This window comes from Papio anubis, chromosome 5 (assembly GCF_008728515.1).
Source record: "Papio anubis isolate 15944 chromosome 5, Panubis1.0, whole genome shotgun sequence".
NCBI lineage: Eukaryota > Metazoa > Chordata > Mammalia > Primates > Cercopithecidae > Papio > Papio anubis.
The window spans coordinates 127,311,859-127,334,563 of record NC_044980.1 but is presented as its reverse complement, the minus strand read 5'-3'; the positions used below and the strand labels follow the sequence as shown (position 1 = coordinate 127,334,563).

Genomic DNA, 22,705 nt, shown 5'->3' with positions numbered 1-22,705 from the left:
GCCTCCACCCTCTCAGCCTCCTCCTCAGGCCAGGTCAGGCTCCCAAATAAACTCCTGGTGACCAGAGCCAGAGCTACAAGTAGCAAGTCCCTGCACAGCCTGCTTGTCAGCGTGGTTGCTAGGGGACACCAGCCGGCACTTGTCGGGCTGATCAACAGTGCTGCAATTTTTTTTTTTTTGTCAGCCATAAATAACTCTAGGAGGCTGCAGTGGCCATGCCTTCCGAGTATCTGCTGGGGCCAAGGCCCAACGCTGAAATTTTAGGAAAGCACATCTGGTTGACCATAAAATGGGATTTCATGCTGGCCGTAGCCCCAGCTCCCGTTTCTCTCAGCAAAACCCCTGCCTGGCTGAGGAGGAACGAATCGATCTGGGAGGATGCTGGGTTCCCAGGCCCTAGCACTGGGCCTGCCCTGTGGGTCCTCTGTGGAGCCCACCCTCAGAGCGCATGGGCTGGCCTCCCTTCTTCTAAGAGCCAAATGCTGAGGGGCCAGGACAGTAGCAACAATCACGGCCAACAATGGAGGGCACTGTGCTAAGCTCTGTCCCCCACACGCACTGTGACACCAAGGTCAGTCTGATCCTTATTCCCATTTTACAGACAAAGAAACTGAAACTCAGAGAAGTAGAAACCGAAACAAAGAAGGCACAGAGCTGGGAGTGCAGGAACTGGATGCAAAGTCAGGCTACCAAGGCCTCGACCTCAAGCCCTGCCCTATCTTCCGATGATTCCCGCCCAGGCTGGCATAGTGCTCAGTTACAGGCTGGGTACTCCCGGCGCAGCACTGGGCCTTGGTCCAAGACTGGGCCTGCTGGCCAGGCCACCAACCACCACGGGCCTTTGCAGAAAGCCTCCCCCGTGGCAGGGTTCCTGTCACTGTTCATTCACCCAAGTTGCAAATGTGTGACCTGGAGAGGCCTTGAGGCTGGGCCGCCGATGGGGGTCAGCTTGGCTCATGGTTGTCCCTCCTCGGCCCTGCCAGGGCTGTGCATGCCCCTGCCCTCATCGAAGCTGGTGCCCGCCAGTCCAGCTTGGTGGCTGCTCAAGAAGCAGCATTTGACAGGGCCCCTTGAGCCATAAGAGGCTACACATACTTCAAAATTGGCCCTGCTTCCTCTTCCCAGAGGAGGAGTGGGATGGTTCACACCTGACTACTCTGGAGTGCTGTGGCCCCCACTGGAGGGGTCTGTGCAGCAGCTCTCATTTTCCAGAACCCCAGAGCCTGCCAACCTCAGCCCCAGGCCCCACCTGAACCAGCCGAGACTGGGGTGGGAAGATTAGGGGGCTGATAAGGGGAAGCTTTTGCCCAGGAAATTTACAGAATAGAGAATAAGCCAACAACTCCTCTTCTGCCCCTGACTGAGGTCCAAATTCAAGCTCAAAACCCCTGGGATGGAGTTCCTCTAAGGCTTCCTGTTATTCGTCTCTCTGAGCCCGTTTCCTCATCTGCTCAGCAAGGCTGGGAGGATCTTCCTCAAGTCTCTTTTTCCAGGATGATGACTACATAAGTGAGTCAGCCCTTGACCTCCCTGGACAACCCAGCCAGGAACAGACACGGGGGCTGACCAGCACAGAACAGGGAGGTCAGTTCTGAGGGGATGTTTGGGAAACAGTAGGAGTAAAAGCAGGTGTTTCTGCTGGAGATCCAGCAGGTGGAGACATGGTAGCCTGAAGAAGACTCTGGAAGCAGCTTCGGTCTCAGAAGGTCTTACACCTGATGCCCCTGCCACATGTGACAGGAGGCTGGGCTGGCCAGGAGGTGGTGGCTGCAATGTAGATGGCCTTGCCCTCTGTCCTGGCTAGAGCCAGGGACATCTGGTTCCTCCCACCCCCACCTCTTCCTTCTGGCCTGGTGGCAAGCTGGCTGCCAGGCAGTGAGTGCACTCCGGGGCCAATAGGTCATTTCCCTCTTGAGCAGGCTCCAGGGCAGATGAGGAGGAAGGAGAGGAGTGAGGAAGTTGGATCCAGTGCCCCTTCCCTCACAGTACAACACCCCCAGACATGTTCTACCCATTTTACAGCCTTGCCTACTGCGATGCAGATAAGAAAAGCAGCTGCTTCCGGTCACACAAAGCTCCCTGCGTGCTCCTGCCCAGAGCTGTTTCCTGACAGGACCCAGGGAGAGGGCGACCATGTGTGTCTGAACCCAGGGGAGACACTGTGACATGGTCCCATATGCTCTGGAACCCTAGAAATGTCCCAGAGAGGAGAGGCCAGAACAGCTTGTGGGGTTCAGAGGACTGGACAAGGATCCAGAAATCCTGCTTCATTTCACTCAGCCCCCTGGACCAAGCCACCATCATCTGTTCCCCAGCACACAGCTGGCGGCGGTTTTCAGCCAGCCCACCCGTTCCCTGGACTTCTCCTCCAGGGAGTGATGGGTGGAAGTCCCAGCCTCAATGTGTCAGTCCCTCCTTAGCACTTCTGCAGCTTCCAGACACACTGTGATCCACCAGCCCAGCCTCGTGTGATCCACCAGCCCCTTTCACCTCCTCCTTCCACTCCACCGTTCCTTGAGTCCACCCTGTCTCCTTCGTGCCTCTGTTCTCTTTGCCCAGCACCCCACGGAGCCGCGTTTACCCATCTACCCTGCCCTGGCCTGGCACGTGCCTGTTTGGCTGCTCCTGGCTCTTGATGCTCCTGGCTTTCAGCATGGGTTACGGGGACAGCTTGGGAAGCCCCAGTTCCTCCTCTACCTCAGATTCTCAACGCAAGCTCATGTGTTAGGACCAGGCAGGGCCCCCACCATTCACCAGGCCTGTGATAGGGCTGGCATAAGAGGGACTCAGAGACTCAAGAACTGGACTCTTCTCTGTTCTGTAAAGTGCCAGTTACCCCCATACTCTTTGGGACCTGAAAGCCCTCAGCCACTTGGCAGGCTCCTACACAGGGCCGATCCACCAGAGCTCACAGTTTGAGTCCTGGGGAGTCCTGGCTGCTCCAGGGCAGTGACTGTGGCATGGAAAGGACTCCTGGACCCACCAGGCAGGTGGGTGGGCAGGCGGCATGGGGACTCACCCTCTCTAGGTCCTGCCGCAGATGGGTGAAGAGCTTCAGGCGGCGGTAGAGGACATCCTGCTCCTGCTGGGCCAGGTTGTCCACCTCGTCAGTCTTGGGGGTCAGCAGCGGCTGGTTGGCATTGGCTTTCCTCTTCAGCTTCCAGTACTGGTAGATGAAGTCGACCAGTGCCTCAGCCAGGTCCAGCCGCTCAGCCACCTCAGCAGGTTCCACCAGCTCATAGAAGTCCTCCTCTAGCTGCTGCAGCCGCTGCTTGCGCAGGGTCACCTTTTCCAGGTCCTCGCCAGCCTGGCTGGGCTCTGCAGGCTCAGATGTGGGCTCATTACGTGGGCCCCCATCACTGTGTTCCTGGCAGAATGACTTGAACTTGACCTCATCATTGTCTGCTAATATAGTCCGCATTTCCAGGCTGTGGTCAAAGGCGCATGTGACATGGAATGCCGTGACGCAGGAAGGCATGGAACACTGAGGGGAAAGGAGGGGCAGCATCAGACATGGAGGGAGCCTGGTGGGAGGGGAGAAGACAGAGGGGCTTCCCCCAGGGCTCTACTGAGAATGCACAACGCCTAAATAGAATGGCGTGGGCTCCCGACCTCCTGTGCAGGATGGGAGTTATGGCAGGGGAGGAGGAGGAGCTCTGGGGCGCCCGGAAAGGTAGCCCATTCAACACCATGTGCCCTGGGGGAGTCAATCAGAAGACAGTTGAGAAACACCTCTGGGGACAAGCTGCTTTTTTTTTTTTTTTTTTTTTGAGAGAGTCTCACTCTGTTGCCCAAGCTGGAGTGCAGTGGCTCCATCTCACTGCAACCTCCGCTTCTCAGGTTCAAGAGATTCTCCTGCCTCAGCCTCCCAAGTAGCTAGGACTACAGGTGTGTACCACCTAGTTTTTGTATTTTTAGAGATGAGGTTTCACCATGTTGGCCAGGCTGGTCTCGAACTCCTGACCTCAGGTGATCCACCTGCCTCAGCCTCCCAAAGTGTTGGGATTACAGGCGTGAGCCACCGTGCCTGGCCTCACGCTGCATTTTTGTGTGGGCAAAATGACTTTGGCATCACAGAGCATCAAAAGAAAGGCTGATGATGGGTCACTGGCTCATCTAAGATGGGGATTGTGGTCCCCTTTTTGTCCTCTGGGAAGAGGGGCTGGACTTAGACCCCTTCCCTCTCCTTTCGTCCAGACAGCTTCAGGCCTGACCCTCTCCCTTAGCCTTGGATGATGGCTGTGGGCAGCTGATAACTGTGTCAGCAATCATGCACCCAACTATTACGACTGCTTATGCTGCACTCACAAATCCTTTTGAAGGTCCATGGATGAGTGGAGGCACAACTAACGTTTACAATGACAACTCTGTTCCTAAAAGATGAGGCGGACAAAGGATGACTCCCACCTGCCCTCCCAAACTACAGACCCGAGGCATCAACATCCCCTGGGAGCTTGTTAGAAATGCAAGTTCTCAGCTTCACTCCAGACCTACTGAGTCAGAGCCTCTCAGGAGTAGGCTCAGCAGTCTATGTTTACCGAGCCCTCCAGGTAATTCTCATGCACGCTAGACTTTGGGAATAGACTTTGCTAAAGACAGACTGGTATAGCCCTTCCAGTGTCAGGAGAGTCTATTAGGTTAGCTAGAGAATTTTGATTCCTAACCCCTAATGTGTCAAGTTCAATGTCAGAAGTGAGGCTAATGTATTCATCGAGCCCCAAGACACTTGCTTTCAGGGAAAGCCAGAATTCTCAGCACTCCAATAGCGTGGTGAGCCTTGGTTCCCCAGGTCTGTTCCCACTCCCTAAAAGACCAGGGGATGGAGAAATGCTCCCCATCAGGTGCGATTCTGACTCTGGCCCCAGTCCCACACCCCTCTGGGGCGCATCAGTCTGCAGCCCCATGGAGGGGAGAGGGTGGTGGCAGCTGCTGTCCGAGGCCCCAAGCATGCCTCTCTCTCAGCCGGCTCCTGGCAGCAGGAGGGTGAAGTAGTCCACATACCTGGATGCAGGTGCCTGTGCATTCCTTGCAGAGGCTGCAGGACAGAGCCCAGCGGCTGGCTGGGATATGCGAGATCTTGGTGATGGGCTCCATCTTCTCTGGGCAGCCGATGCTGACCTGGGCAGGACACAGGGGGCTGTATCATTCCTCTCATCCCCAGCCTGCCTCCAGGGATCTCCAAAATGGGGGTTTGTCTGCTGAAACTAGGTGGTGGGCAGACAGGGCAGTGGCTGAGCCCCTAAATCTCAAGTGCCTCCTGACACCAAACAAGCATGGCTCAAAGGCCGGAATTCCTCCTAACTCTCCCAAGCTGACCACTGGATGAGTGTGTTAGTGTGTGCTCATCTGAGACTCATCTTAAATTGTCTGTGAATGTGTGAGTGTGCCATCAGTGTGTGTAGTTGACTGTGTGTGTGTGCTTGCGACTGCGTGGGCCTTGACAGAGAGGTGCTTTGGTGTGTGTGCACAGGTACATGCAAGATCCCCCTCCTTTCTGCACTCAGGCCCTTGTTAATAACATCTTCAGAGTTCTTGTTACAATTTGTGTTTATATTACTTATTTTTCTAGGCACCAAGAAAAAGTCTCATGGTGGGACCTCCTCTTGAAGGTCTTTAGGGTTTTCCTGGGGATATGCCTTTGTTGAGCCCTTCCTATGGGGACAGGCCTACAACTATGCCCAAGTCTACTGGGCAGAGACCACCCACAGCCCAGAGGCAGAGCACATTTGCCTCCCCATTGCTGATGCCTGAGGGTGGAAAAAGCAATTCTCTCCAAGGGTCCTGAGCCAAAGGGTCTTTATGATGGAGTCCCTGTTGGTTCTGTCTCTGCCATGCCCAGCCCAGGGCACACTCATAGGTGGTCCCAGTCTTCAACATGCTGATCCGCAAGCAAGTGCCTACCGCTGACACAAACAACTGTGATGACAGAAGCCTGCAGTGCGGGCTTCAGACTGGGAGCCCAGGAAGGACAGCGCCACTTACGGACAGGGCCACCTGGCTTGCTTCTGGACACAGGCAACACTGGAGTGGAGCCTCAGTCTGAGTCAGTCCACACAGCAGGGCTGGGGCTGAAACTCTGGTGCATTTTAACACTTCACATTTCAAATAAAATGGCTGGCCTTCCGGGCACCCAGGACCTCTGCTAACTCACCGACTCTGGACCCAGCCTGTTGCCTGTGGCACTCCCACCTGGACTCAGAAACATGCCCACCCTGCCATCCTAGCCACAGCCATAGCAGCAGGCCCACTAGCCAACGTCCCTTTAGGCTTACTGCCTGATTTACTCTCTTTTTTTTTTTTTGAGACAGAGTCTCATTCTGTCACCCAGGCAGGAGTGCAGTGGCGTGATCTCAGCTCACTGCAATCTCTGTCTCTTGGGTTTAAGTGATTCTCGTGCCTCAGTCACCCAAGTAACTGGGATTACAGGCATGTGCCAAGCCCAGCTAATTTTTTTTTGTATTTTTAGTAGAGACAGGATTTCACCATGTTGGCCAGTGATCCACCTGCCTTGGCCTCCCACCCGATTCTCTTTTAAGGTTAGTTGGCTTATCTCTGGTTTGAACATGTGGCTTGACTTTGGTTGGAACCACTGCCTAGGTTTAGATGGACCCCACAACCTGCTTTCCCCTCTAGTCAGCTGCCTGACTTCTGTCCGGACCTTATACCTATCTCCTAAATCTCCTAGTGGTCCATAACCCCATTTTCTCATAGAACTCACCACCTGAGCTCTGTCCAAGTCCACAAGCAAAGCTCCCTATAGTTGTGGTCTGGATTCCTCGCTGGCCCATCACCTGAGATCCCAGTGTGTGTGTGTTTTTTTTTTTTGAGACGGAGACTCGCTCTGTCACCCAGGCTGAAGTGCAGTGGTGCGATCTCGGTTCACTGCAACCTGCACCTCCGGGTTCAAGTGATTCTCTTGCCTCTGCCTCCTGAGTAGCTGGGACTATAGGTGCCTGCCACCACGCACTCCTAATTTTTGTAGAGAGGGGGTTTTGCTCTGTTGGCAAGGCTGGTCTTGAACGCCTGAACTCAGGTGATCCACCCACCTCGGCCTCCCAAAATGCTGGGATTACAGGCGTGAGCCACCGTGCCCAGCCGATGCCAGTGTTTTAATGTGAGTCCATCACCTTCCTTTCCCAGTGCTCTGCTACCTGAGTCCCATGCAGACCCACTTCCCCATGGGCTGTTCCTTGGGCTGCCTCACCTCCACGCCCACCCACCTCAGGAATCCATAGGGCGCAGCTGACGTGCACCCACTTGGTCCCACTTCTGGTGGGCTTCAAGGCTCCTCCTCGCTTGGGGCAGAGCAGGCACTTTGGCTGGACACCCAGGGCACACGTCCGGCACAGCCAGCTGCCCGTGGGCACCTTGAGGATCCCGTAGCATGCCTAGGAGAGAGCAGGGTGGTCATGAGTCAGTGGAGTTGGCCAATCTGTGTCTGGTCAGCAGTCAGTTGCATTTGGTCCAGTGCTAGCCCCATGCTACACTGCTACACAGCCTCCAGCCTCTGGCACGTACACCTTCTGAGGAGTTACAATGCAAGGAAGGAAGGGCTCCTGGAAAGCCCTCCTTGGCCTGTTTGTATGCCTGAAATGTCACCATTTCAGTCCTCTGTGAAAGGGTTCAGGTCTGCCCTCTGCTGGGAGGAAAGTCACTTTAGCCAGAGGTTCCTAACCAGCAATAGACTTCAGGAGGGTTCAAGAATCCCCTTAAGTTGAATACAAAATTGGGTGTGTACTTCCTGGAAACAAGTCCCAGAGCCTTCATATTTCTTACACAGGGATCCATGAGGAGGGCTGCACCCCTCTATGGCTTGGGTGAGACACATGAGCCTAAGAGCTGCTGGGTATAAGGGATATGTTTGTTTATATGAGACTTGCACTGCCCACCTACCTGCCAGTCCAGCGAAGTCCCTACCTCTGAGCTCCCCGGGGTCTATTCCAGTGATGGTGCATACGGGCAGCCTCAAAATCAGGGCCAGAGTGGGTCCACTAGGTCCCAGTCAGGTCTGCAGTCAAGGCCCAGAGATACTCAAGACCTACAGCCTCGGGCCCCAAACCAAGGGGAGCCTGGCCAGGCTGCACTGGCGCATAAATCCAGTAATGGTGACAAATACGTATAGCCCTTCCTAGACTGTTCTAAGCAAAGACACACAGTAAACAATTTAATCCGTGTAACAATCCACTCTTATTTATGCATAATCGAGAAAACACAGGCCCAGAGAGGTTACAAAACTTGCCTAAAGTTACATAGCTTGTGAACGGCAGAGCCACAATTTGAAATCTGGCAGCTTTGCTCTCGGTCACAGTGGGCTGCCTTTTAGTAAATTCAAGACATGAGGAGCAAAGAGGAAGGGAAGGGACAGGGTGCAAGGAGGAGAGGGTCTGAGGGAGGCTGATGGGAGAGGGCAGAAAGCTAACGGGCTTTGGCTTGAGTCTGGCTGGCAGGTCTAAGCCAAGGGGCCCTGGGTGCACATGGCACCACAAAGCACCCTCACCATTCCCTTCCTGCTCCTTCTTAAGGGCCTCTGCCCACAGTGCCTCTGGAAAGCCAAGTGGGGCCCTGCCAGGCAGTGTGCGTATACATGGCACGGGTGAGGGTGACTGGCGGGTCTGCCCACCTGATGCACACAGACGTTGCACTTGTCACAGAAGACCATCTCGTTGCCATCCTCGCCCTCAGGAGAGCGACACACATCGCAGACAACATCCTCGTCGTACTCGATGCCCAGCCCCTCCTGCGTCTCGATGGCCCTGGCCATATTCTGGTGGCACAGGGTCTCCAGTTCCTCCAGCACACGCTCTAATGTCAGCTCATCCAGCTCCGGCCTCTCTGTGAGGAGGACAGCAGGGCGTGGTGGTGTTAAGAGCCCAGCCTCCTTTGAGCTTCGAAGAGGACTTGGCTCCTGGAGCTGCAGGAATTCAGGGCAGATGTCTGGGAGGGTTTCTGTCCATCCACTGTGGGACCTGGGAGAAGCAGCTCCATCCTCTGAAAACTGAATGGTCTGGACCATCCCATCTCAACGGCCCCTCACCTGTCCTGGTGTTCTGACTTTAGACAGCCTGCCTGTGACCACAGGGACACGTGTGTACAATTAACATGGAAGTGTCTCTGGGATGCGGCCAGCTCCATGGGAGAAGGCACTGCTTGTGCTGTGTGTATGAGGGGACCTCTGAGTGTGGCTGAATAGGGAAGAGTCAGCCCTTTCTGGGACATTAGTGGGCTCCAGCCAGGTGGCCCACCTCCTGACCCCAGCCCCATTTGCCATCCTGACCCCGGCCCCATTTGCCATCCTGACCCCGGCCCCATTTGCCATCCTAGACTCCCCTGCATGCTCACTTACTCTTCATGTAACATCCGTGCTTACCACAATAGTCCCAAGAGCCCTGCAACTGATGTGCTTATTATTGCCCCCACCTGACAGCTGCGGAAACTTCAGGAGGCACAGAGACACTAACCAGTCAGGTCACCATTCAGTAATGCAGTATGGACGCTTCCTTCAGATCCATGCCTGGGCCACTGCCCCTCTCGGGATGGGGAGAAAACCCTCCCTGCCCTGCCCTGATCCCATTCTTAATGCAGTGGTCACCTACCCATCTCCTTAAGCTCTGAGTTGATCAGCTCCAGCCAGTAGGCGTCAATCTCGTCCAGGTCATAGCGGCTGCCCCCTGGCCAATCAGGCTGGGAGCCCTCACCAAGCGTGGTGCTGCTTGGGGATGCCTGGGCAGGGGGGCCTTCCAGCGGTGGGAGGATCCTAGAAAATCAAGACAAAATGTCATGAAGGGAGGGGCCCTCAGCCTGCTGCCCTAGGGGCTCCAGGGAGCTGACCAGTCCAGCTCAGGAGCTGATGGACAAGTGTGCTTTGATGCCACACAGGGCCCACCTCCTTCCACCCCCTCCTTCATTTCTTCCTCCACCATCTGCCCACCCTGCAGAGACTCAGATGAGTCTCTGAGGGTGACTCAGAGACTGAGTGGATGAACAGGCAGCACAGAGAAGACCCAAAGGGCAGTAGGGCACAGTGAGGGATGGGAGTCAGGGCTGATCCACAGCCTTGCTCACCTTATAAACATCCGCCTGCCCAGGGTTCATCCACTTCCTCCCATCAGGGTGGCTGGGCCTTAGCTAAAGCCCCGTGGTCTGGATCTAACCCTGCTAGGGCCTGTAGGAGGTGTCCTATGTGCCGTCATGGGCAATGGCCTGTGTCAGCAACAAGTGAGGTAGTGCCAGCTGGACTCCAGGTCCTTCAGCATACCCCTCAAGGCTGCGGACAAGGCAGGGGCTGTCTACATACTCCCAGAAGCCCAAGGCCCCTTTTTACCAACAGCCTGAAAACCCCATTGACTTGAGTAGAACTGAGGCCACCTCTCCTCTGAGATAAGGAGGAGCCCTACCTGGTTACCTGGCTGCGGCCTAGGGTGACCCTTTCCAGACAAAAGGTCCACATGCCACCTTGCCCTTCTCCCAGACACAATGTCATGTGAGCAGTGAGTGTCCTGCTACACAGTGTTACCCGGCCCCACGACCAAGATGGAAGTCAAATCCCTTGGATACAAAGAATCCTGCCTGCTGCAGTCCCAGCTCAGCCTACCTTTGCGGCCACAGCTCTGCTGCTGAGGCAGCTTGGAAAGGCCTGGCCACAGGGTGTGGACTCAAAGCCCAGCTTCACCACTTACTGTGTGACTCTGGGAGTCACTCAACTTCTCTGGGCCCCAGTGTTCCCATCCCCCAAAATGGGTCAATAATAATAGTACCAGGCTGGGCGTGGTGGCTCACGCCTGTAATCCCAGCACTTTGGGAGGCCAAAGCAGGCGGATCACCTGAGGTCGGGAGTTCGAGACCAGCCTGATCAGCATGGAGAAACCCCATCTCTACTAAAACTACAAAATTACCCAGGCGTGGTGGCGTATGCCTGTAATTCCAGCTACTTAGAAGGCTGAGGCAGAAGAATCGCTTGAACCCGGGAGGTGGAGGCTATGGTGAGCAGAGATTGCGCCACTGCACTCCAGCCCGAGCAACAAGAGCGAAGCTCTGTCTCAAAAATAATAATAGTAATAATATCTACCTTATGTGGCTGGTGAGAGGATTAATGGATTAATGTTTGCAAAGCTCTTAGGAAAGTGTCTGGCACACAGTAACTACTGTGTGCATGTGTGTGTGTGTGTGCTGTGTGATGTGTGTGTGTGTTGTGTGATGTGTGGTGTGTTTGTGTGTGTATGTGTGTCTTGAGACCTTGGGATGTTACTGCTCTCCTGAAATGGAATATAGGGGGCATTTTGCCTCAGGAGGGCACGGTTTCCTCTTGGCTCAGCTGTGTGCTGCCCCTCAGTTCCTGATGCCAGTTCAAAAAGCCAGCTCTTCCCACCCCCCACTGGTTGCCATGGTTATTGCTTCGGAGCCTGGCCTCCATCTGGCCAGCTCTGCCAGGGTGGAGAGGCCCCTTACTTGAGAGGCATCCTGGGGTCGGGGGCAAGGCTGCCAGAAGCTGTGACTCAGCGCTGACAGGGAGGGAGGGGCAGGGCTTTAGATGGCACAGAGACATGGCAGAGCTGTGGCAAGGGCTCCTGGGCTTCCCCACCACCACACCCAGTGTCAGCAAAAAGGGCAGGAAGGATGAAGGAGACGGGGAGGCAGGGGCCCAGGCCAGGAGAGAGAATGGCCTCCAAGCGAGGAGGAAGGTCTATATAAGGTCGAAGGGGCATGGAGAAGGGGAAGGGGCTTGGCACCACCTTTGCCCACACAAGAGGCCCAAATGAAGGCAGGTCCTAGGTCATGATCATGGTATGGCCGCACCCCACACTAACAGGTGATTCCATATGGAAGCGATACTAATACCCTCGGTCCAACACAATTCTGCCTTTCCCCGTGAAACTGTTACTTGAATAAACACATTCTTTTAAAAATGCAGCCTGTAATTTGGTTGTGAACGGCTTTGATTGTGCCCTAGGCACATGCTGAGTGGGGGTGTCCGGATGCCCACCACTTCCTGGCATAACTACCCACATCTGCTTGCCTGGTCAGCGGCCACCTGGCCAAGCCTCTTGGGATCAGGATCACTGTGCTCCTTCTGCAGAGTCAGGGTGAAGGGACTCACACCACAAGGTATCTGCTGTGCTTCCTGGGTCTCTCCTCTTCATCTGTTTGCCCCCTTCTGGCTCTGGCTCTGAAGGAAGTTCTCCTACCAGGCGTGGACTGACCTGACCCTAGGCCAAGCCCTCACCCTCAGCTGTAGCCAGGAGGATGGAGGTCAGCTGAGAGGAGGGCATCAGCTGGCTGGGATCTATGGGAGGGGAGGGGGTCTTTACCCCAGAAGACCAGATACACACCAGAGGTCGGTTCTGCCCTGGCTGAGACTTCTGGCCACAGTGAGGGGCAGGACAGGCCCTCACTCAATTCAGTCTGGAGAAGGGCGAGACAAGTGCTCATTGTTCAGACAGATTTCAGACCATGAGGTGGGCAGACCCACCCAAAGGCCAGGGAGGAAGGGACAGAGGGGGCCTGGGGTGGCAGCTGGGGGAGGGCAGCCAGAAACAGCCTGCCGGGATGACGGGGGCACAGCGCTCTGTCTCTGGGCCTCACAGGGGCAGCCCAGGGCTTGTTCCTGGGGCCTCTGATTTCCTGGCCCAGCCCACTAGGCCTGGTGGCCCTGCAGGGAATTCCCCAGAATTTCCCAACTTCCTCATCTATAAAATGGGGACAGTTACATGTCGTTTGTAAAGCTAATATGATTGTTAAATGAAAAGATGAACACAGGCTCAGCACAGCCAGTCCTCAAGAACAGGGTTTCTCTAACAATTCTGACCCTGGCGGCTACCAGGCAGCCTTCCAGATGAGGGCTGCACAGTGGGAGGTGCCAGGAGGATGGAGTGGCTAGAGGGAGACAGTGGCAGAAGAGGCGTGGAGATGAATCTAAGAGAGCACCTCCCCACCCCCAGTCCATCCTCTCCAAAGATCACGGACAGGCCAGGAGCTCCTGGCTCACATCAGCTTAGCACAGCCATGCCTATGCTGGAAATGCACCTCGTAAAGCCAAAGCAGCTGGAACACGTGCTCTCTTCTTGATGTCAACAGATAAAGCACCCTACAGGCAGACTGAAGCCAAGCTACTGGTATGGAAGCATCTGCAATTAATTACCCAGGCCAGGAGACGTTTCCGGAACCAACTGACACTGACATCAAGTAGAGAGGACAGACTGCTGGGCCAAGCCTAATCAAGACTGACCTCGCTCTGCCCACCTGGTGGCCTGCCCTTCCCCCATCACCCTGGGCACTGGTACTTGTGGCAGTGACCTGGCATACATATTCTCACTTCTGGAGAGGCCTGGGGCACCCCTGATTCTCAGAAGGCCCCAGACAAGTGTTAATAAACACTCAGCCATCAGGAGTCACTGGAACAGGATTGCCTGCCCCCTCCCCTTCCAATCCCCACAGAGCACCCTACTGGTGCTTCGAGTCTGCTGTGCCTGTGATCCAATCATAGCTGCAGCTGCCAGGAAACGAGGGTGCCAGCGTCAAGGGAGGTAACAGCTGTGATCTTTGCCCCATGCATGGTCTACATGGGATCGAGCAAGAGCCACAAGGTTGCCAAGGCCAGGAGTAGACAGCCAAAAACCCAAGCTGCCCAGACCAGGCAGACTGGTGGGTGGGGGAGGCCAGGACACAAGACCCCTCTGCCCTGAGACATGACTTGGAGGGTTTCCCAGGTTGCATAAAGAAGCACTTGGCTGAACTCCGTAGCTGGAGGCAAGACCCAGGGCCACGTGGCTACCTCCTGACAAGAGCGGCCAGAAGTCTCTCCATCTCATGAGACCAGAAGGGTGTAAAGCCCAGAGGACTCATCTCTGAACCAGCCCTGGCAGGGGAACCTACCCAGAGGCCTGTAATAGCAATGGCTTCCTGACCATCTGCTGTATGCCAGGCACTTGACTCTCCCACTAAGAACTCCCTTAAAAGGTTCAAGAAGTCAAAAGCATGGCTTAAGGCCGGGCGCGGTGGATCACGCCTGTAATCCCAGCACTTTAGGAGGCCAAGGTGGGCGGATCACGAGGTCAGGAGATTAAGACCGTCCTGGCTAACACGGTGAAACCCCATCTCTACTAAAAATACAAAAAATTAGCTGGGCATGGTGGCACGCATCTGTAATCCCAGTTACTCGGGAGGCTGAGGCAGGAGAATCTCAAGAACCCGGGAGTCAGAGGTTGCAGTGAGCCAAGATTGCGCCACTGCACTCCAGCCTGGCGACAGAGTGAGACTCCGTCTAAAAAAAAAAAAAAAAAAAAAAGTATGCTTTATCTCTCTCTTTTTAAAGACTAGTGAAAAGTCTGGAGATTTCCCTGATCAGAACTGCTTTGGCACCGGGCATGGTAGCCCATGCCTGTAATCCCAGCACTTTGGGAGGCTGAGGCAGGAGAGTTGCTTGAGCCCAGGAGTTAGAGACCAGCCTGAGCAACAGAGCAAGACCCTGTCTCTACCAACAATCAAAAAAATTAGCCACGTGTGGTGGCATGTGCCTATGGTGGGAAGATCACTTGAGGCTGGGAGGTCAAGGCTGCAGTGAGCTGAGATTGCACCACTGCACTCCAGCCTGGGTAGCAGAGTGAGAACTTGTCTCAAAAAAAAGGCCAGACCCGGTGACTTACAGCTGCCTGCAGTCCCAGCACTTTGGGAGGCCGGCCAAGGTGGTGGACAGATCACTTGAGCCCAGGAGTTCAAGACTAGCCTGGGCAACATGGCAAATCCCCATCTCTACACAAAACATGATAATTAGCTGGGCATGGTGGCCTGAGCTTGTAGTCCTAGCTACTTGGGAGGCTGAGGTGGGAGGATTGCTTGAACCTGGGAGGTCAAGGCTGCAGTGGGCCAAGATTGTACCACTGCACTCCAGCCTGGGGGACCGAGTAAGACCCTGTCTCTAAAGAAGAAAGAAAAAAGAACCGCTTTGGGGCCCAGTTTGGATTACGAAGTGCTTGCTGTGTGCCAGGCCTGGTGCCAAGTGCCTTCCATGCGTCATTTCATTCCATTATCTCAACATTACAACTGCATGAGTAGGTTAGTTATTGTTAGCATTCCAATTTCATGGATAAGGAAACTGAGGCCCAGAGAGATTACATTTATGGTCTAAGGCCACACTGAATATGAGTGGCAACATGAACGCAAGCATTCTGGCTCTACAGCCAAGCCCGAGCCCAACCCCCTAGCCTCTCAGGTAAACTGCCAGTATTTCTGGAACATTTCAATGGTTTGTTGGACAAGGGAATGGAATAAGGAATAGAGACGGACTAGAAAGGAATTCCAGGACTGGTAGGTCACCTACCTGGAAAGCAGCCTCCCCTTCCTCCCCTGTTCCAACGGCCCCCTAGCCTGGGCTGCCTGGCTCACCTCACCACGGGCTCTGGGATGGCCTCTGCCCCGGCGGGCACCTGCACACCTTTCTCCCACTCCTGTCGCCATGGGTCTGCCAGGATGTAGTAGTCATCCGGGCTGAGCTGGTATGAGTCCGGGATCTTCATGGCTGTGATCAAGTCTGTCCGGAAAACCTGTGAGGGGCAAGAGGGGAGAGAGTGACTTCAGACTGCCTCAGGGCAGTCTGCCCCACAGGCCAGAAGACGACGCAGATACATGCAACTCAAGTGGGCATTCTGCCTGCGCACTTACAAATAAGATGACATAAAAGCAATCAGCACAATAAATAACACAGCTCTGAACCCTGCACATGCTTTGCACACAGTAGATGTTCCATAAATGTGATGAACTGAATTCACATTGCTCTGACCTATGAAAGGACAGAGTTTGAGGGATAGATGGGAGTGGACCTACGAGAGAAAAAGAAAGACTGGCAGAGAAAGGCAAAAATCAAAATAAAAAGAGGAAAACCTCAGAGGACAGAAAGGCTAATGTGAAAGCAATACTGATGGCCAGGCGTGGTGGCTCATGCCTGTAATCCCAACAGTTTGGGAGGCTGAGGTGGGAGGATTGCTTGAGGCCAGGAGTTCAAGACAGCCTGGGTAACATAGGAAGATCCTGCCTCTACAAAACATTTAAAAATTAAAGAATTTTTTTTAAAAAAAGGGCCAGGCAATGTGGCTCACACCTGTAATCCCAGCACTGTGGGAGGCTGAGGAGGGAGGGCTGCTTGAACCCAGGATTTTGAGACAAGTCTGGGCAACATGGTGAAACCTCATATTTATAAAAAATTTAAAAAGTAGCTGGGTGCGGTGGCACATGCCTGGGGTCCCAGCTACTCTGGAGGTTGAGATGGAAGGACTGCTTGAGCCCAGGAGGTTAAGCCTGCAGTGAGCCATCATTGCACCACTGCACTCCAGCCTGAGTGACAGTGAGTCCCTTTCTCAAAAAATAAAAACAAAATAAATAAAATAAAATAAAAAATACTGCCATTATGTGACTGTTCAAGACATTTCCACTGGAGGTTCACAATCATGTTATCTTTCTGCACCCACAGACACAAGTGGAGAAGTAAAACACCACAGGGCGCCAACCCCAGGAAAGGCCTTCTGCAAACTTTATGCAAACAGCCAGGGGATGGCCGGGGCTTAGGCCAGCCTAGATAGCGGCTTCACATGAGCTGGGACTTCCAAAGTCCCTCAAGAACAAGGACACTCTCCTAACTCGACAGGGGCTTTGTGTGTCGGGGGCCGGGTAGGAAGGCAGGAAGGACAGGGTTGTCTTCCTTCTTAATCAAGCCCAAACTCCTCAGAGCAAAGCCACGAGTGGTCACACCCCGAGCACGTGCTCACTTGGGGCAAACTGCTCTTCCCAGAGTTTAGTCTGTTGCTCCCACCTCCAACCCCAATTCCACCTCAGAACAAGCTCTAAACTCTGCCCCAGCTGGCACTGGCAACGCCTCCTGCCCCAGTCACCTGATCCCGCTGTGATCCCCCGACAAAGCGCTATTGTGGAATGTGGTGGCACCTCTAGACACCATGTGACTTGCTCAGGTACCAACTTTCCCAGTGATCATCGTCACTTGAGAATCACAAGTTAAAGAACTCACATCACTGAGACAAGAGACACCACTTCAAGGAGTACTCCAGGCCTCAGACCAAACTTCAATCCCACATTCATCCCTGGAAAAGTCAGCATCCACTGCTGTGCCCGGGGCTAAGTCAGTTCACTCAGCCTTCCGTAGGCTCATGACAGACAGATTCAGCGGTAACCTCTGCCTGCTATGTGCGCCTCATTTGTATCTAGGTCCACAACCACAAGGAGAACAGTGAAATGGGTAGACTGAGGGGCCTGGAAGCAGCATCTTGCAGAATCTAATTAACGTCTGCATCTAGCTGGAGACGGCCCTGGCTTGAAAAAGGTCAAGTTTCTTGAAGACTCTACTTGCCAATATAATTTAATTGTTAGGACTAACACCCTAACATTTAATTAGGATGCCAGTGTGAAAAAATTAAAACCAGATTACAATTAAATGCTAATTAAACTGAAGATGGAATGTGGCTAAGATTTCACAGCCCTGGTAATTTGCATATCTTATTAGCAAGTAGTAAGAAAGCTAATGCAAGAGGGCACACTCAGGCACTGGGTGCTTTTAGGGGGCCCTTCAGTAGGGGCCCATGCCAGCGAAGGCCTCTGGAGACTGCCGAGCTCAGCAGGGCTGGGGCTGGGTTATTTCCCTATGGGCCCCAGCACAGGACCTGACAAGGAAGAACTGACCCCAAAGTGATTCATAACTGCCTCAAAGTTCTCCCCACCCAAGCAAGCCCAGTGCTGCATCATCCCAAGCCCTGATGCTCTGAAGCCATGGAGAACCACCCACTTGGGACAGTGCATCATTCTGCCCTAGAAATCAACCCTACAATAGCCCAGTGTCACTATGTGCCCTCTAAAGAGGCACAGGTGGGTTAGAAACCTTTTGCTCTTCTCTCATCCTGGGCTGTAACTGTTTTTCTTTTTTTTTTTTTGAGACAGAGTCTTGCTCCGTTGCTCAGGCTGGAGTGCAGGTGCACAATCTCGGTTCACTGCAACCTCCGCCTCCTGGGTTCAAACGATTCTTCTGCCTCAGCCTCCCAAGTAGCTGGGATTACAGGTACCTGCCACCTCGCATGGTTAATTTTTGTATTTTTAATATGGGGTTTCACCATGTTGGCCAGGCTGGTCTCAAACTCCTGACCTCAAGTGATCTACCCACCTTGGCCTCCCAAAGTGCTGGGATTACAGGTGTGAGCCACCCGCACCTGGCCTAGTTTTTATATTTTTAATAGAGACAGGGTTTCACCATGTTGGCCAGGCTGGTCTTGAACTCCTGACCTCAAGTGATCCGCCTGCCTCAGCCTTCTAAAGTGTTGGGATTACAGGCATGAGCCACCGCGCCCAGCCCTGGGCTGTAACTTAACTGGCGTCTCCTCGGGGATTCCTTCCTGATCACCAACTGAGGGAGTGCCGACTGCCTGACTGAGCCACTTTCCATCTCACCCCATTTTCTTTCCAGCACTTACACTCCTGAAAAGTACCTGGTCGACTCATGTTGCTGGTTTCTTGTCATCTCCCCTGCCATGCCTCATCCTGCTGTGGGCTATATTCTCAGTGCCTGGCACTGAATACGAGGGCCTCCCTGGGGGAATTATCTGATGAATCTGAGGCCCCTAACGGGCTCCTGGCAGTGCTTTCTGAATCCCCATGAACAGGGTGAGATACCGCATGGATAAACCCAGTGGCCAAAATCCCCAACCACATGGACCTGAACAAGCGCCTCTGAGCAACAGGCAGCCTTTGTTCTGCTGGGCTTTAAACTCAAGGACAAGCATTCAGCCCAGGGTGGAGTGGGTGAGACCAGAGTGTCCCACCACACCAGCTGGGAAGACATGGTCCAGACCCAGAACCAGGTCTGGCACTGAGAACCCACAGCAGGAAGGGCTCCCAGGGTCAACTTCAGAGTCCCTTCCCACTACAGTTAGGGAGATTCAGGGAAGACAAAAGAGTCTCGTTCCAAGAGAGTTTCACATTTCATCCTGGGTCACGCAGGGAGCGGGTGGCAGACTGGACACGAATGGCTCTAGCAGGCGGGAATCATGGACGCACAGGGAGGGCAGCACTGTCATAATGGTGTCAGCCCACACTTGGAGAGACTGTGTGCAGAGTGACAGTGTAAGGGCTGTTCCTGAATTAATCTATTATTAGCCCCTCCACCTACTCTGTGAGGTAAGTACTACCATCATCCCTATTTCACAGTTGAGAAACCTGGGACTCGGGTTAGTTAAATCACCCACCCAAGGTCTACGCACTGGAAGTGGCAAATGGACCCAGGCCAACACAACTCCTGAGCCATCCAGCTCTCCCTGCCCCTTTTGGCCATGTGCTCACTGCCTAATGCCCTTGAGTTAAATTGAAGCCAAATCAGGTGACTTCTCCAAGGGTTGAAATACGCAAATCCGACGGCGGTCTTTGCAAGTTCCGAGGCCTCCAGTGGCTCTCCACTGTCCTCCCACTGTGCCCAGACTGAACTGCAGAGCCAATGAGGCCCTGTGACCACATGGATGCACTTGCAGTCTCCCAAGCACTTTTAACCCTTTGCACACAGGAGAACACTGCCTGGGACACCACTCCCTTGCCAGAGTAAAGCTGGCACACTTCATCCTTAAGGTCTCAGTCCAGCCCACATCTGCTCTAGGAAGCCTTCCCCAATCCTAGGCTGGGTTGTGGGCTTTGTCTGAAGTTCTACAGCCCCTGTATTAGAATCTCCTGGGTTTTTTTTGCCATGTCTTCCCCACCAGAAGGGGAGCTCAGTGAGGTCTGGCTGAGCCGCAGGGCTGGAGCCCAGCAGTGCAAGCAGGGCCTGGCACATGCTAGGTGCTGAGAAATCTTGAATGACTCAAGATCCTTCCATGAGCCAGCCACCTCCTTCTTTGGTTGCTGTCCAAGACTACAGCTGGGTACTCCATGCCTTCCAAAGGAGCCTCTGTGCATTTATATAAAAACTGCCCACAAATATGGCAGCCAATTGTAACCTAAACATCATTTTGTGTTGAATTTCCAGGAGGTAGGCCTGAAAAAGGCTTAAACATTCTCCTAAAACTCCTTTGAATGATTTATGAAAACTAAATAAAGAATAAAATGGACACTGATGAACGAGAAGCCTTGCTGTGGCAAGAAAGTTGGAAGCTGGAAAACAAGCAATTTTCTTAGAATGTGAATGTTTACTACTTTCCTCTCTTTTGGCAGAAATTGACAAATTGTCTTTAAAGGTCTGCTGCCTAGCAACCAAGTTCTGCTGAGCTGCTTGGGAGATGTTAATTGTAGCTTCTTCAAACAGTATGAAGAAATGTTTAAAGGCCTCAAACTCTAATTGAATAACCCATCTGAGTGCTAGGGGTGCCAATGTAGCCCTGGAGGGGGCCAAAGACTGCTCTGCCCAGATGCAGGGACACTGCTCCAGAAACACATCACATGGTTTTGCCTTCACGTCTTTTTCTGAGACTGCAGATCACAACCATTCAAAAGTCTAGCTTTCTGTACGTATTTCCCTAGGAAGAACTCTGCAAGAAGGCAGAGCGTGAGTGACCTTCAAAAGCAAATAAAGATAATGACAAAAGGCAACTTTCACTGTGCACTAACCATATGGCCAGTAGACACCAGGCTACAAGGTTTAATATACAATCTCAAGATTTGTAGCTATGATTTGGACATTTCATCCTGGGACCTTGGTTCTCTGCTTCCTTTTCTCAAGGGGGGAATTACTGTATCACAGAGTATTTCAAACTAAGAGGTACCAAGAGGAAATTTAGTTACTGAAAAGCTCCAGCAGTTATCACACTACAAAATATAATTACTTGTGCAATTATATATATATATATATGTGTGTGTATATATATATATATGTGTGTATATATATATATTTTTTGAGACAGAGTCTCGTTCTGTCACCCAGGCTGGAGTGCAGTGGTGCGATCTTGGCTCACTGCAAACTCTGCCTCCCAGGTTCAAGCAATTCTCCTGCCTCAGCCTCCTGAGTAGCTGGGATTACAGGCACCTTCCACCACGCCCAGCTAATTTTTATATTTTTAGTAGAGACGGTTTTCACCACCATGTTGGCCAGGCTGGTATCAAACTCCTGACCTCAAGTGATCTGCCCACCTCAGCCTCCCAAAGTGCTGGGATTACAGCCGTGAGCCACCATGCCCAGCCTATTTGTGTAACTGTATTTTTAATGTCCATCTCTCCTAATAGTCAAGCTGCAAGAAGATAGGGACTCCATGTGTCCTGTTTATCACTGTGCCTGCTTTTGGCACAGTGTTTGACACACAGCAGGTACTCAAAAATGCTTGTGGAACAAAAATTAGCCAGTTATGGTGGCTTGCCTGTAGTCCCAACGACTTGGGGAGCTCAAGCGAGAGGACTGCCTGAGCCCAGGAGGTAGAGGTTGCAGTGAGCCGAGATCATGCCACTGCACTCCAGCCTGGGTGACAGAGTGAGACCCTGTCTCAAAAAACAAAACAAAAAACAAAACAAAACAAAACAAAAACGAAATGCTTGTGGAAAGAGTCAGTGAATGAATGAATGAATCCCAGGATTTGTATGAAGTACGACTAAAGTATAAAACTTCCTGCCCTGTCTTAGCAGGGAGAGAAGAGGCAGGAAGCTGGCAGGATTCTTCCAGGTGAAACTGAGAAACTGGTCTTGGTCACTGTCCCAAAGCCAATCACAATGGCTTTGGCCAGGACAATCTCTCCTGGATGTCTGTCTACACTAAAAGTCCCAACGTAGAGCTAGAAGTGGCCTTAGAGTTAGAAGTGGTCGCTTCCTCCTCACCCCTCAAGGAATGTTTGAAGTTCTGTACTTAAAGAGCCAACCTCATCACAATTGTTTTCTGAGTACCTCATCTCATTAGAAACAACAGCTAATAGAGAAAGGTAATTGCCGTGTTAAGGCATGTCAAGTATTATGTTAAAGTTTTACATACATTGTGGCCCCTAATTCCTATTACCCGTCTTACAGATGTGGAAACTGAGATTCAGAAAGGTGAAACCACTTGCGTGAAGTCCCCACTGTCTAACCACAGCAATACTGCCTGCAAGACACAGAGGGCTCTTCTTTTAAAACATCTTTCCTGGGTCGGAACCTGATAAAGAGTGTCTTAGCCAAGAGCAAACTTATGCAGCTAAATTCAGTATAAATATGAGAGAAGGGCTGTAAGAATAGCTACCCCCGGCCGGGCGCGGTGGCTCAAGCCTATAATCCCAGCACTTTGGGAGGCCGAGACGGGCGGATCACGAGGTCAGGAGATCAAGACCATCCTGGCTAACACGGTGAAACCCCGTCTCTACTAAAAAAAATACAAAACTAGCCCGGGCAAGGTGGCGAGAGCCTGTAGTCCCAGCTACTTTCGGAAGGCTGAGGCAGGAGAATAGGCATAAACCCGGGAGGTGGAGCTTGCAGTGAACTGAGATCGGCCACTGCACTCCAGCCTGGAGTGACAGGCGGGGTCAGATCTCAAAAAAAAAAAAGAATAGCTACCCCTGCTTGGTAGTCATGAACTTGGCTACCACTATTTAAGACACTTTAAAAAAAAAAAAAAAAAAACCACTCAACATCTCTTTCTTTTATTTTCTTATTTTTATTTTTATTTTATTTTTTTTATTTTTTATTTATTTATTTTTTTTGGGGGCAGGGTCTGGCTCTACCAGGCTGGAGTGCAGTGGCAGATCCTTCCACAGCCTCCCGTGCCTCATTCTCCTGCCTCAGC

General features: G+C 52.8%; 1 protein-coding gene across 10 annotated transcripts in view; it reads right to left on the bottom strand.

The window, feature by feature from the left end:
- The window catches only part of JADE2 (jade family PHD finger 2), a 57,044-nt gene that overhangs the window by 13,589 nt on the left and 20,750 nt on the right, over window positions 1-22,705 (bottom strand). For all 10 annotated transcript variants that reach the window (XM_009209095.3, XM_009209096.4, XM_009209093.4 and 7 more), the window contains 6 exons: window positions 15,379-15,536; window positions 9,594-9,754; window positions 8,621-8,832; window positions 7,221-7,388; window positions 5,002-5,118; window positions 3,020-3,484 (listed from right to left, as the gene is read on the bottom strand). In XM_009209095.3, coding sequence (XP_009207359.1) covers window positions 3,020-3,484; window positions 5,002-5,118; window positions 7,221-7,388; window positions 8,621-8,832; window positions 9,594-9,754; window positions 15,379-15,536 — 1,281 coding nt within the window. The remainder of the gene's footprint in view (window positions 1-3,019; window positions 3,485-5,001; window positions 5,119-7,220; window positions 7,389-8,620; window positions 8,833-9,593; window positions 9,755-15,378; window positions 15,537-22,705) is intronic.